Below are 12,014 nucleotides of genomic sequence, written 5' to 3' on the forward strand. Positions count from 1 at the left end.
CTCTAAGATCTTTGTTCTCTTTCCTTTTCCCTCTTTCCTTCCCTTTCCAAAACGAGTACTGTTTATATCTCAGAGGTCCCAAGAGCACAAGGGAAAACTAAGGATCCTCCTAAAAATTACCCACGCTATTTTCAGAAGCACCTGCATCTTAAGTCCCTTTGCTGCACTGCTAATTCAAGTACCATCCTGAATAACTGTCTGCCCTGCTAAAAATACTGAGTTATAAGAAGTATAGTATTGCATTGCTATTGGGTGCTTAGCTGTGGAATTACATGGTGCTCATATAGAAAACACGCCCGGAACACCAAGGATACATTCCTTGCCTTGGGTCTGAAACTGGTACCTCTGTCAGGACAGAACATTTCAGTATAAATGTTCAGTCTGACCTTGGTGCCAGGGAATGTTATGGAGCAGATTGAAAGCCATCACAGAGCACGTACAGGATAACCAGGTAATCAGGCCCAGTCAGCACGGGTTTAGGAAAGAGCAGGTCACGCTTGACTAACCTGATCTCCTCCTATGACAAAATGACCTGCTTAGCAGACCAGGGAAAGCTGTGGATGTTGTCTGCCTACACTTCAGTAAATCCTTCAACGCTGTTTCCCACAGCGTTCTCCTGGAGAAACTGGCTGCTCACAGCTTAGACAGGTGTACTCCTCACTGGATAAAAAACTGGCTGAGCCCACAGAGTTGTGGTGAATGGAGTTAAATCCATTTGGTGGCTGGTCACAAGTGGTGTTCCCCATGGCTCAGTGTTGGGGCAGGTTCTGTTTATCAATGATCTGGACAAGGGGAGCGAATGCACTCAGTGAGTTTGCAGCCAACACCAAGCTGAGCAGGAAAGTTGATTAGCTTGAGGGTAGGAAGGCTCAGCAGAGGGATATGAACAGACCGGATCGATGGGCTGAGGCCAAGTCTAAGGGGTTCAACAACGCTAAGTGTCAGGTCCTCCACTTGGGTCACAACAAACCTATGCAACGTTACAGGTTTGGGGATGAATGTTATTTTAATGGCGCCTACGAGAAAGATGGGGAGGAACTCTTTATGAGTAAGTGTAGCAACCGGATGAGGGGTAATGGTTTTAGGCTGAAAGGTGGGAAATTTAGATTAGATATTCAAATGAATTTTTTTACTGTGAGGGTGGTGAGGCACTGGAACAGGTTGTCCAGAGAAGTCGGGGAAGCTCCACCCCTGATCTACTAGAAGGTGCCCCTGCCCATAGCAGGGGGATGGAACTAAGTGGTCTTAAGGTCCTATCCAACACATTCTGTCATTGCCTGATAATGGCTGGAATGCTGCCCAGCAGAAATGGCCCCGGGAGTGCTGGTTGATAGCCAGCTGAATATAAGCCAGCAGTGTGCCCAGAGGGCCAAGAAGGCCAATAGCCTCCTGGCTTCTATCAGAAATAGTGTGGCTAGCAGGAGTAGAGAAGTGACTTGTCTCCTGAACTCAGTCCTAGTGAGGCTGCACCTTGAATACTGTGCTCAGTTTAGCACCCCTCACTACAAGAAGCTGTTAAGTTGCTGGAGCATGTCAAAAAACGTGTAAGGAAGCTGGTGAAGGGTCTGGAGAACAAGTCTTATAGGGAACAGCTCAGGCAACTGAGGTTGTCTGGAGAAAAGAAGGCTAAGAGGAGACCATATCACTGTCTACAACTACCTGAAAGGAGGCAATAGTGAGGCAGAGGTTGTTCTCTTCTCCCAAGTAACAAGTGATAGAACAAGAGGAAAGAGCCTTAAGTTCCATTAGGTGAGGTTTAGGCTAAATATTAAGAAAAATTTCTTTACTGAAAGGGATGTCAAGAATTGAAGGAGGCTGCCCAGAGAAGTGGTAGAGTCATTATCTCTGGAACCATTTAAAATACATGTAGATGCGGTGCTTCAGGATATGGTTTAGTAGTATAACATGGCAGTGTTAGGTTTACAGATGGCCTTCATGATCTTAAAGGACTTTTCCAACCTAAACGATTCTATGAATCTATGATTAAATGATTTGGGAAAAATACCAACCATGGCATTTCAGTAAGGACTGAACAAAGTGACGAGTGCTCATCAATAAATTTCTACGTGTCTTCCATAGTGAGAGGTAAAGGGGAGATGTAGACTTTGAGCAGAGGATTGAGATGCAAGACTTTGCCACTCATGAATAAATACCATCCCCACAGTGAAACAGTTATTGCTATGATGCATCGACCTAATAAGGCCTCCTGAGAAACGGCTTGAAGAAAAAGGTGTCACTGCTTCACTGGAATCACTGACAAAAACTATGGCGAGTTCAGAGGAGCTAGAGCAGATTCTCAGTGAGAAGTAAGATTTCCGTGTAAAATGTCTTCCCAGGACCAAAGGTAGAAGACAAACGAACATGAAATGCCTTTTTGGTGTTTCTTCCCAAAGAATAAAGCCCAGACGTTCCCTGTGGGCCTCCTCAACAAAATGCAGTAGGACCTTCTAGAACTAAAAGAGGTCTCCAAAAACATGCTCCTGAAACATGAAGATACTATGCAAGGATTATAAGCTTTCAGCAATTAATAGTTCTGAATTTGGAACAAAACTGTTGCAGAGCACTTTGCAACTATATGGTTACGGCATTCTCCTAAGAGACAAACTCCACATCCAGGAAGGCGCGAGCCAGCTGAATGTTCTGGCCCCACATTGCAGATGAGAAGTGGATGCCATGCTGCTGCCCAACCACAATTTCTATGGTTTTTGTGGGTGTTAACCTGGCAAAGGCACTTAATATCGGATTTTTTTTTATGACTGAGAGGCTCGGATGAATGCAAATGCATCTCTTAGACTGCAATTAGGTGCCTAAATACCTTCTTTAAGGTTAAACACTTGCTACTATCACCCTTTACTGAGGTTTTCTTTGGCTTAGGAGAGGGGCTTTATTTTTTGATGTGTTAACCTTTATGAATCTAATTTTTAGATGCCTAACTGCTTCAGATCTTGCAATATTCAACCTGACATAAGGCAGCGTTACAGGGTTCAGTTTGCAATCTCCCTCATATGCCTAGTCTAAGCCCTTGCAACCTTATTTAAAAAAGAAAAGGTTATTAAATCTACAGTAGTAAATATATCTGGCAACATTTATAACAGACTGTCGCACGTGAAACTCAAAAACTTACCTGAGAATTTGAAGTCCGCAGACAATTTTTTTTTTGAAACACCAAATAGAAAAATGCAACAAAAAGCTATTTTTAGAATATATTACAGAATACTGGCATGTTATACAAATGTTTAAGTTATTTTCAAGGCACCTTATTTTATAAATTATTTCTTAATCCTTGTCCTATGTTCACACTAGTTTAACCATGTAAACAAGTCTCATTAAGGTCACTTTAATATCTGTGTGCCAAATACTTCAGGAAAAATATCATATTACATGGAAAATTCAATAAAGTAAGATAGATCCATCTGCTGCCAAAACAGTTCAATAGATGCTATGGGGTACATTATTAACAAGATGAAGTCTAAAAGAGGTTTTCAAAAATCAGTTTAAAGATAACTAATATGCAATGCATTAACATTTTGTTTAGCATTTGAAAGTGTACATAAGTGTTGAAAAAAATGCAAGCCACTATTCCTAGTGCTATTCTATTTTTAAAGGGCAAATCTTTGGAAACAGTATTATCTGACTTTTAAAAATATTCTCCATCCTTCCCCCCACACACTTAATGTTACAATATGCTCGTATGCACTTTCTTCACAATGAAAACATATAAAATTAATCTTACAATATAAACATTATAAACAACCCTTGTGACATCTTCTGGACACAGGTATTCTGTAAAGACTTAAGTGTAACAATTCTAGGATAATTATGTAAAAATATGTACATTCATACCAAAGTCCTAGACCCAAGAAGAAACCCAAGTAAGTTCTACAAAGGTTGCCTGTCAGTCTTGTCCAGTTAAGATTATACCCAGCTTTGCTACTCTTGCTGTATTTCAACACCATCAACAAAAGTTTTACTTGCTTTTGTGTAGGAAGTTTCCAAACTTTTGCATAAATCCTCTCAGCTTGTTTTCATTAGGCTGCAATGGATGATAAGCAGTTGAGTTGTAGCTGACCATGTGATTACTCCTGCCATAATTATTCCCCAAGGTCTTGCATTTGATATCTGAGAGATGTGAACTGCTGTTGGGTGCATTTCCTGCAGGTTGGCTAGCATTTTCTATCTTGCAGAATGGCTCAAAGCGACTATAAACACGCCTTTCACTCAAACGAGATCTTAGCTCCTCTTGGCGTTTCGAGCTTGCCAGTTGTGGTGTCATTGAACTTGCTCTTTGAAGAGCAGAAACAGGGGGACTTTCAGGAGTCATATTTGTGGTGATCTCCTTTGCATCTTGATACTGAATCTGTTCTGTATTAAATCTGGGGGTAGATGCATCTCCTGCAGTTTCTATGAACTTACTTTCAAGGGGGCACAAGAGGGGACACCTTTTATTGCCTTCATCAGATGGAGGTTTTTGAGGTTTTGGTGACTTCGGAGACTTCGGAGACTTTGATGGGCTCCCAGTGACATCTTCTTTACTTCTATTCAAGCTACTTTGAGAATTTGATGATGTATTTCTCTTTCTCCTTGGGGAAGAATCTGTTTTATTCTCTGAAATCTTTGGTTTTTGATTCTCTTCTTCAGAAACCAACGTGTCAGAACTACTACACATTCTGTAAAAGGCAGGACCTTTGTTTTTTGACAAGTTTTCCTTCTTGTCTGGTGTGAGATTAAGAAGTGATCGCAATTTCTGGGAGCCTTTCTTCAGAAAACTTGGGGAACTCTTACTTTCTTTCTTTGATGTGCAATCCTTACAAGACTCCTCTTTGCTAGCTTCAGTGAGAGCAGCCATAGAGATTGCCTTGCTAGCAGTCGGACTCTTTAGCTCTCCTTTGAGGTTCTTTTCATCCTGTGTCAAGTGGTTGGTCACACTGTGCAAACTTTTACAGCTCTTCAGTGTGTCCTCTGGAAGTTTTGAACTAACTGGCTGCTTAAGTTTATGCCTAGTCAATGTGCTGTAAACGTAACTGGATGCATGTTTGTTGGCACCAGGATCTAATATGGACTTTGAATTAAACATAGGAAAACTTCTCCTTTTTAGCATATTTTCATTTTGAAGATTTTTCAAGTTTTCTACATGTTTGTCTGAACACAGTGTTGTGTACAAGTAGGGAGATGAGTCACCGGTTGCATTTGAATTTACACTAGGTTTTGTGTTTTCTGCAATAGGAATTCTGTGTTTTTTTGGTGCGTCTGATTTAATTGCGACATTTGTGCTAATGTCTTCTAAAGTATTATCTGTTCCATTTTTCACACTTGGAGCATGATTAGATGTCCCTTTAGGTGTTGCACTTCCCTCTGACCCAATTATAGTTGAATTTGAAGAACTTGCACAGCTGCTTACTTCCTGCTGTTCAGGTAAAGTTGGCTGAAACACCAACGATGATCGCAAGCGAGAATGAGAATATAGCGCGTGAGCTTTAATATTTTCAGCTGTGTCATAGCTATCATACCTGTCACCCAAGGCCGACCCATTAGACTCTACTGGATAATCTGACTGATCATTCAAGTATGACTTAATTCGCCAGTTACGAAGGAATGATTTTGTTGTGTGTTCAAGGGTCGGCATCCTTTGCTGCAGATGGCGGATATGATTATCTGTCCCATTAAAAGACCTCCGTACAATTGAATTTCTTTCTGCAAGATTTATCTTTGGTCGTGAAAATTGATCAGCAAAACTTTGCTGGGGTGTATTGTAGTTATTTCCATATCCTCCTCGTAAAGAAGAAACAATACTAAGGCTATCAGATGACATTTTCCAAGCATTTGATGGATTGTTGGCTCTATTAATACCTCTGTTGAGCAATAGGTAAGGTGTCCTTTCTGGCTTCTCCCCAGCATAACTATGTCTCTTCCAGTGCTCATTTTTTTCACTAGGTTGATACTGCTGGATTGGATTTTGTATATGAAAACTTGGATGAAATGGTTGCTTATTATAGACTTGATTTCTCAAGCCATATTTATCTATTTCATTTACTGCGTATCTTCCACGGGTTTTCCAGCAAACAGGATCTATCTTGTGAACATTGTCTTGCCTCCCAAAAAGGTTTCTTTGGCTAGAAACTGAAGCCAAGGAAGACACCGAGTGTTGGTATGTATCGCTTTCCCAGAGAGTCCTGCGACTGTTTACCCGCACTAATTCTGGGGCAAATGAAGTAGGAACACAAGAACGGGCATAGAGTGTCCTGAACTCTTCATCAAAGGATTCAACCAGCTGTCCTGTGATAACTTGAACCATACTGAGGTTTGTTTTTTCAAATGACCACATAAAGCTGAAAGAAGAACAAATGAACATTAGAAACAATTCTTCTGAACTAACGTATTACACTGGTCCCTCTTGGTAAGAAAGTTTTCATACAGAATTGGGTTTTGTATTAATACTTTCTAAACAAATAAATAAACTGTGGGAATTATTCACACAATTTGGATTTGGAAGGCCTAATCTAATATCAGGTGAACTCAGCTAGAGACTTTTCACTGCTTTCTGTGGGAGCAGGAATAAGCCTGTAACTACTTAATTGGATATTCCAAAAAAAAGTATTCAGAGATGTAGAACACTGGAGTAGAAAAACCTAAAGGTGAAATATTACCTCTGCAAAGACTAAGCCAGGATTGACTACATCCACTGTATTCTCTGAGTCAAACAATGTTAACATGTGGCTTTGTGCTGAAAAAAATAAATTTCAAATAATACGCAGAACTGTTTCCACTGACTTTTTATTAATTTTTGCCATGAAGAATATTTTGTAATATTTGAAAAAAACCAACCACCCGCAGCTTAACTTTAAACAGACCAAAAACTTTAAACATCAAGAGATCAAGAATTCAGAGTAATCTTTCCTATCAGAAATCACTCGATTCTTTATAAAGCAAGCTTAATTTCTACAGATATTGATGATTCTGGCCCCTGCAGTGCTAGGTTCTTTAGGTAGTGCTACTTTTCAAAATCAAATGGGAAAAACTATCACATTCTCACAGATTCTAACAGCGCACACGGATGTCAAAGCAGGCAGACTCTCTTACACTGATTCATTTATGAATTTGTCACTTACCTCACTACTGTTTACATACATCAGTCTGAATTTGGGGCTGCCCGAGTCTCAGAGGAAATAAAAAACCAAATATTGAAAAGCTTACAGTGGTGGAAATCTATGAAAGGCAGTGGCTGTATATCTGGCACCCAGGCACTATATTGGCAGAAATTAATTCAGGAGGCCAAAGGAGAGAAATGTAGCATGAAAAGAAGGAAAATATTTAATAATGTGTGAAATAAAACCGTCCCTCCTTTCACTTCACTTTTTTCCAACTCTGCAAAGCTGTAAGTTCTTCCAGCCTATGCTTTGCACACATATACTGGAAATAAAATGGAAAGTAGAATAAAGAAATTAACCAAATATAATAAGAGACTATGTCAACTGAGCTCGGGCAATTCTAAATTTGACCATGATACACTACAGAGTGCCACAGAATGGGTCTATAATGTTAACTTTAGAAGATCATTATAAGGTGGTACTAAGCAAAAGAGCTTATGAAATATTTTTGGCAACTTGACTGGAGTGAATGTTAAACAAGACTAATTCAGAAAATATAAAACAAATCAGGATTTTTTTGGTCTCCTTTTATCAAATCTTCAGCTGTAGCAAAGGCGATATCCTCTATTTCTATTTAGGGAAAACTAACAAAGTACCTCAAAATTTCGCCCTCTGTTAGGCTAGCTACCAATAAGTATCTATGACAATTTGTTAAGTCACAGAGAAGACAACCAAATTTGGCCATGGAACTTCCTGGAAGAATTTTTGGGAGAAAAAAAAAAAAAATTGCAAAAGGACATGTAGTCAGACAGATTTTCAACAAATTCCTCAGTGACTGATCTTACCTGTAAGAACCATATAAGACTTTCTTACAGTCAACAAGAAGAAATTTTTGTTCCATTTTTCCATGGAATTTTGCTCCTGTTTTAGAATAGTAATCTTGTCCTTTTACTGTCCGCACCCTCATGTTCTGAAAAAGAAAAAGACAATTGCAATACTTGAATTAGTATAATATAGTCAATGTTTAGGATCTAGGGGTTTAGAAGTCAGAGGTACAGTAGGAGATGAGTTACATTATTGCATACTAACTCTGCAGGGTCATAAACACTGATCAAACTTGTCCCCTAGGAACTCAAAATGGCAAGTCATTGCTTTGTCTTCGTTGAGATTCCCTAGGCCACAGAAAGTGAAATTCTGATTTTCCATAGCCACCACTCCCAGAAATGAGGTTCTGGCACAAGAAGTCTCCAACAAGAAAAAAAAACAAACCATTTCATCATCTGATGTTCCATACTTAGAAAATTTCTAAGCATCTCAGGTAATCAGAAACAGCATCTCTAGAGCCAGCATCACTTTTCTTTTAAACGAACAAGGCTGCTGTATCTACACTCATAGATATGCCACTCTGAGGTGATTGAGTGATAACTCCAGGTGCAAGAATCGCTGCAGTTTTACCACCAGTAAGACTTCTCAACTTTGCACCATGGGACCAATCACATTTCTGAATTCAGAGATGGTATCTCAACATGCATAAGTAGCACGAACTCCATGCAGTGGTGAAATTCAAATTCCATTGAGAAGCTTTATGTTTTTCTCATGCAAAATTAGTACATTGCACTGTGGAAATTTTCCATAATGGATCTCAAACATGAGGTCAGTTTTTCTCCCAGAGCAAGGATGAAATTGATTCATCTGAGTCAGTGCCTTTTTTCTGTCTCTCTCACTCCTGTCATTGGTATTATTAAGCTCCTAGAAATAAAATAATTCAAAAGAAGAGTTATAATACCCTCTGGACTGTGCTAATAATAATATTAAAAACGTTCAAAGCATTTATCATAAAGGTGTTTATAGAAAAAAAATTATATTCGATGCAAAACAACCTAGAGCATCTACCTTATGTGGCTGTGAGATACAAAATGCTTCATGAGACACAAAAATATCTTGGAATACAGCCGTGAATTATCACAATATTTACTATGGTTTCCAGCCTTGCAATCTTTGTTTCAGCAACAGTAATTTGTGCTAATTTACAAGTATTCCTGTGGGAGTGAAATCCACAATTTAGCGTTGTCAGTAGGAAAACAGAATCTATATGATTAATACATAGACTGTACTTATGAGAATAGTGGAATATAAGATTGTGATTACAGAGGAATGTCTTGCCTCATGGGACAAGAACAGCATGAAAAACACAGCAGACGTGGACTGTAAAGGCCAGGTAGAGATGGATTAGGACTGTTCATGAAGCGGGAGAGGAAGAGACCTCCAATGATCATCTAGTCCAACCGCCTGACAACTTCATGGCTGACCAAAAGGTAAAAGTACGTTGGTGTACGGCATTGTCCAAAGGCCTCTTAAAACACTGACAGGCTCTGGGAATCAGCTGCCTCTCTCAGAAGCCTGATCCAGTGTTTGACCACCCTCTTCATAAAGAGATGATTCCTAATGTAAATGTTCCCTAGCACAGTTTTGAGCCATTCCCATATGTTCTACAACTGGATACCAGGGAGAAGAGATCAGCACCTCCCTTTCCACTTCCCCTCCTCAGAAATTTGTAGAGATGTTTAAACTTATAAAAGTAAGTTTAAGATGCCAGCCTATAAACTATGACTGAGTTTGCAGTAGAGTTACATCAACCTTTATTGGGATGCCTAAACCATTTACCTAATAGCTAGAGCTCGTAGAAGTTTTAATGATAGCGCCTACTTCAATCCAATGAACTTTATCTTTCCAAACAAAAAAACCAAAAAATTAGGAGATAATCTCCATGAAACGAAAGCACATTTCCAAACAACACATACTTCTAAATCGGTATATCTTCCACTGTTAGTATCTTAAAACGCTTGTCAAAAGATGAATTGAATCAAAGAAGCAAGAGTTACATTTAAAAGCTGCTGGGCTGACAAATTATGGTTTGACTTAATGTGTCCAAGTTCTTTAAATCTTATTTATTTACTTAGTGCATTTTTACTTAGCATGTCTGTCAAGCTGCATTTGAACAAAAATGCAACTCAGTTAAAATGTACAAAGACAGCATTTAAAAATTATTTTTGTGACCTAAATGTCTTGTAAATGTGTTAGAAACAAAGTTTAGATAAAATTTAGATAAATACAAGAAGTATTACCTGGAAGTGCTGTAAAATTTTAAAAGGTAGAAGTTTTAAAAATGAAAATAAAGGTGAATGCATAGGCTTATATTCAGAGACAGTTAAAAAAGAATAAATAACAATAACAGTTTGCATTCCTAAATGGGAGGTTAACATAATTTTGCATCTCTCCCTGCTTACCACCTTTGACAACCTAAAATTGTTTTTCAAGTTTTCTGCACTTCAATTAGCTTTCTTATCAATGACAGTTAACTTTCCTGCCTTTCCAACGCAATTTTTGTTGAACTTTGAACAAGCCAATCCCATTCAAGAAAATCATTCTTTCCCCAGCAGCTACTCAAGTCGTAAGCAAATGTAATTAATTAAAAAGCTTTTACTTGAAATTTAAATAGTGAGGAAAAAGTAAATCCTGATAAAGATAAAAAGAAAATACTGGAATTTACCCATTCTAAAGATTATCACAATATTAAATTAATATTTTATTTTTTTTAGTCATAAAATTTGCATTTACTTCAATGATTGCTTTACACAATTCTAAATACCATGTAATTACATTTCTATGTCAGATTTATATGTAAATACGTTAAGTTATATTTATTTCATTATAACTTGAAAAAGGTGACTTTTGAGGCATTTTATTTTATTTTCAAATAATCATAACAAGTAAAGCTGGCCTAAAAATATGCCAGGTGAACACATCAAATCTTAAGATAAGGCCTGACTGGTACTGGACAGGATATCGCTTTGGAATCTGGAATGCTGGAGGCATAAGCAAAGCTAATGGCTTGCAAATTACCATACTATATACAAAAAAAAAAAAAGCCTTGCCTTAGGTACTCATAAGTTGAAATATAACTTCAAGTAGGCATATCTAAAAATGAATAAAATTTACATCAAACTGCTGTTTTGAAAAAGTATTGTAGGCACTGCTTCCTCTGTTCCCCTTTTTCTTTTACTTCTCTTCAGAATTATTGCTCTTGCAACTTCATTATCCTGCTTTCTTAACCCTGCAGTCATCCACAAGCAGGTAGAAGCCTGGCATTTAAGGCATGTGCCATTCTCACATAATGCTTCCTTTTTCATCTGGCATTCTTCACCTACTTCAAACCCTCTAATTAGGTGTCAGGGATGCATACTTTGAATAATTGCTCAAAATTCAGACAGTATTTGAGGAGATGTGCTCCATTTTGGGTTAGATGCAGTAAATACATAGATACTGAACTTCAAGCCCCATTTGGTATGAACTGCTGGGCTTCACCTGCCCACTTGTTTTCAACCTCAGGCTACAGGACTAACCTGCTAACAGTGAGTGGTGTGTCACTGATCACTGCAACGTTGCGGATAAAGCAATAATTCACTCATGCATCCTGAAGAGGAAAATCCTGGGCAAACTAGAAACCAACAAATCCACACATCATGAAGGAACCACGCTAGGCTGCTGGGACACATCACTATAAGAAAGAGTGGCCACAGAGAGTCAAATGGAAAGTCTGTCTGGTCCTGTAACCTGTTTTTGTCAATGAATCCTAGCAGATGCATGTGGAAGAATAATCAAAAACTCCATGTTTTAGGAGGTTTTTGAAGCCAGACAGAGGATCTTCTCCCTTCTTAAACAGTAGGTCATAGGACACCCAGGCACATTTAAAACATCCAGTGGCTGCAGCTTAATGTTCATCAAGGCTATCCAGTTAGATGAAGAAAATGATGAAGAAACAAGCTTTAACCTCTTTTTATGCATGACTGCACCATCATCTTCCTAGAGAGTACCACACAAGCATGATTTAAAATTCTGAAGTATAATTCAAGATTACACATTTATTTT

General features: G+C 38.5%; 1 protein-coding gene across 1 annotated transcript in view; it reads right to left on the minus strand.

Moving 5' to 3' along the window:
* Window positions 1-3,475: 3,475 nt before the first annotated feature.
* FAM83B (family with sequence similarity 83 member B) overlaps window positions 3,476-12,014 on the minus strand; it is a 40,347-nt gene continuing 31,808 nt past the window's right edge. Inside the window, exons 3-4 of the mRNA XM_069850941.1 lie at window positions 7,931-8,055; window positions 3,476-6,326 (exon numbers count right to left, since the gene is read on the minus strand). Coding sequence (XP_069707042.1) covers window positions 3,968-6,326; window positions 7,931-8,055 — 2,484 coding nt within the window. The 3' untranslated portion in view covers window positions 3,476-3,967. The remainder of the gene's footprint in view (window positions 6,327-7,930; window positions 8,056-12,014) is intronic.

The sequence above is a fragment of the Phaenicophaeus curvirostris genome, chromosome 2 (genome assembly GCF_032191515.1).
Source record: "Phaenicophaeus curvirostris isolate KB17595 chromosome 2, BPBGC_Pcur_1.0, whole genome shotgun sequence".
In the NCBI taxonomy this organism is placed as follows: Eukaryota; Metazoa; Chordata; class Aves; order Cuculiformes; family Cuculidae; genus Phaenicophaeus; species Phaenicophaeus curvirostris.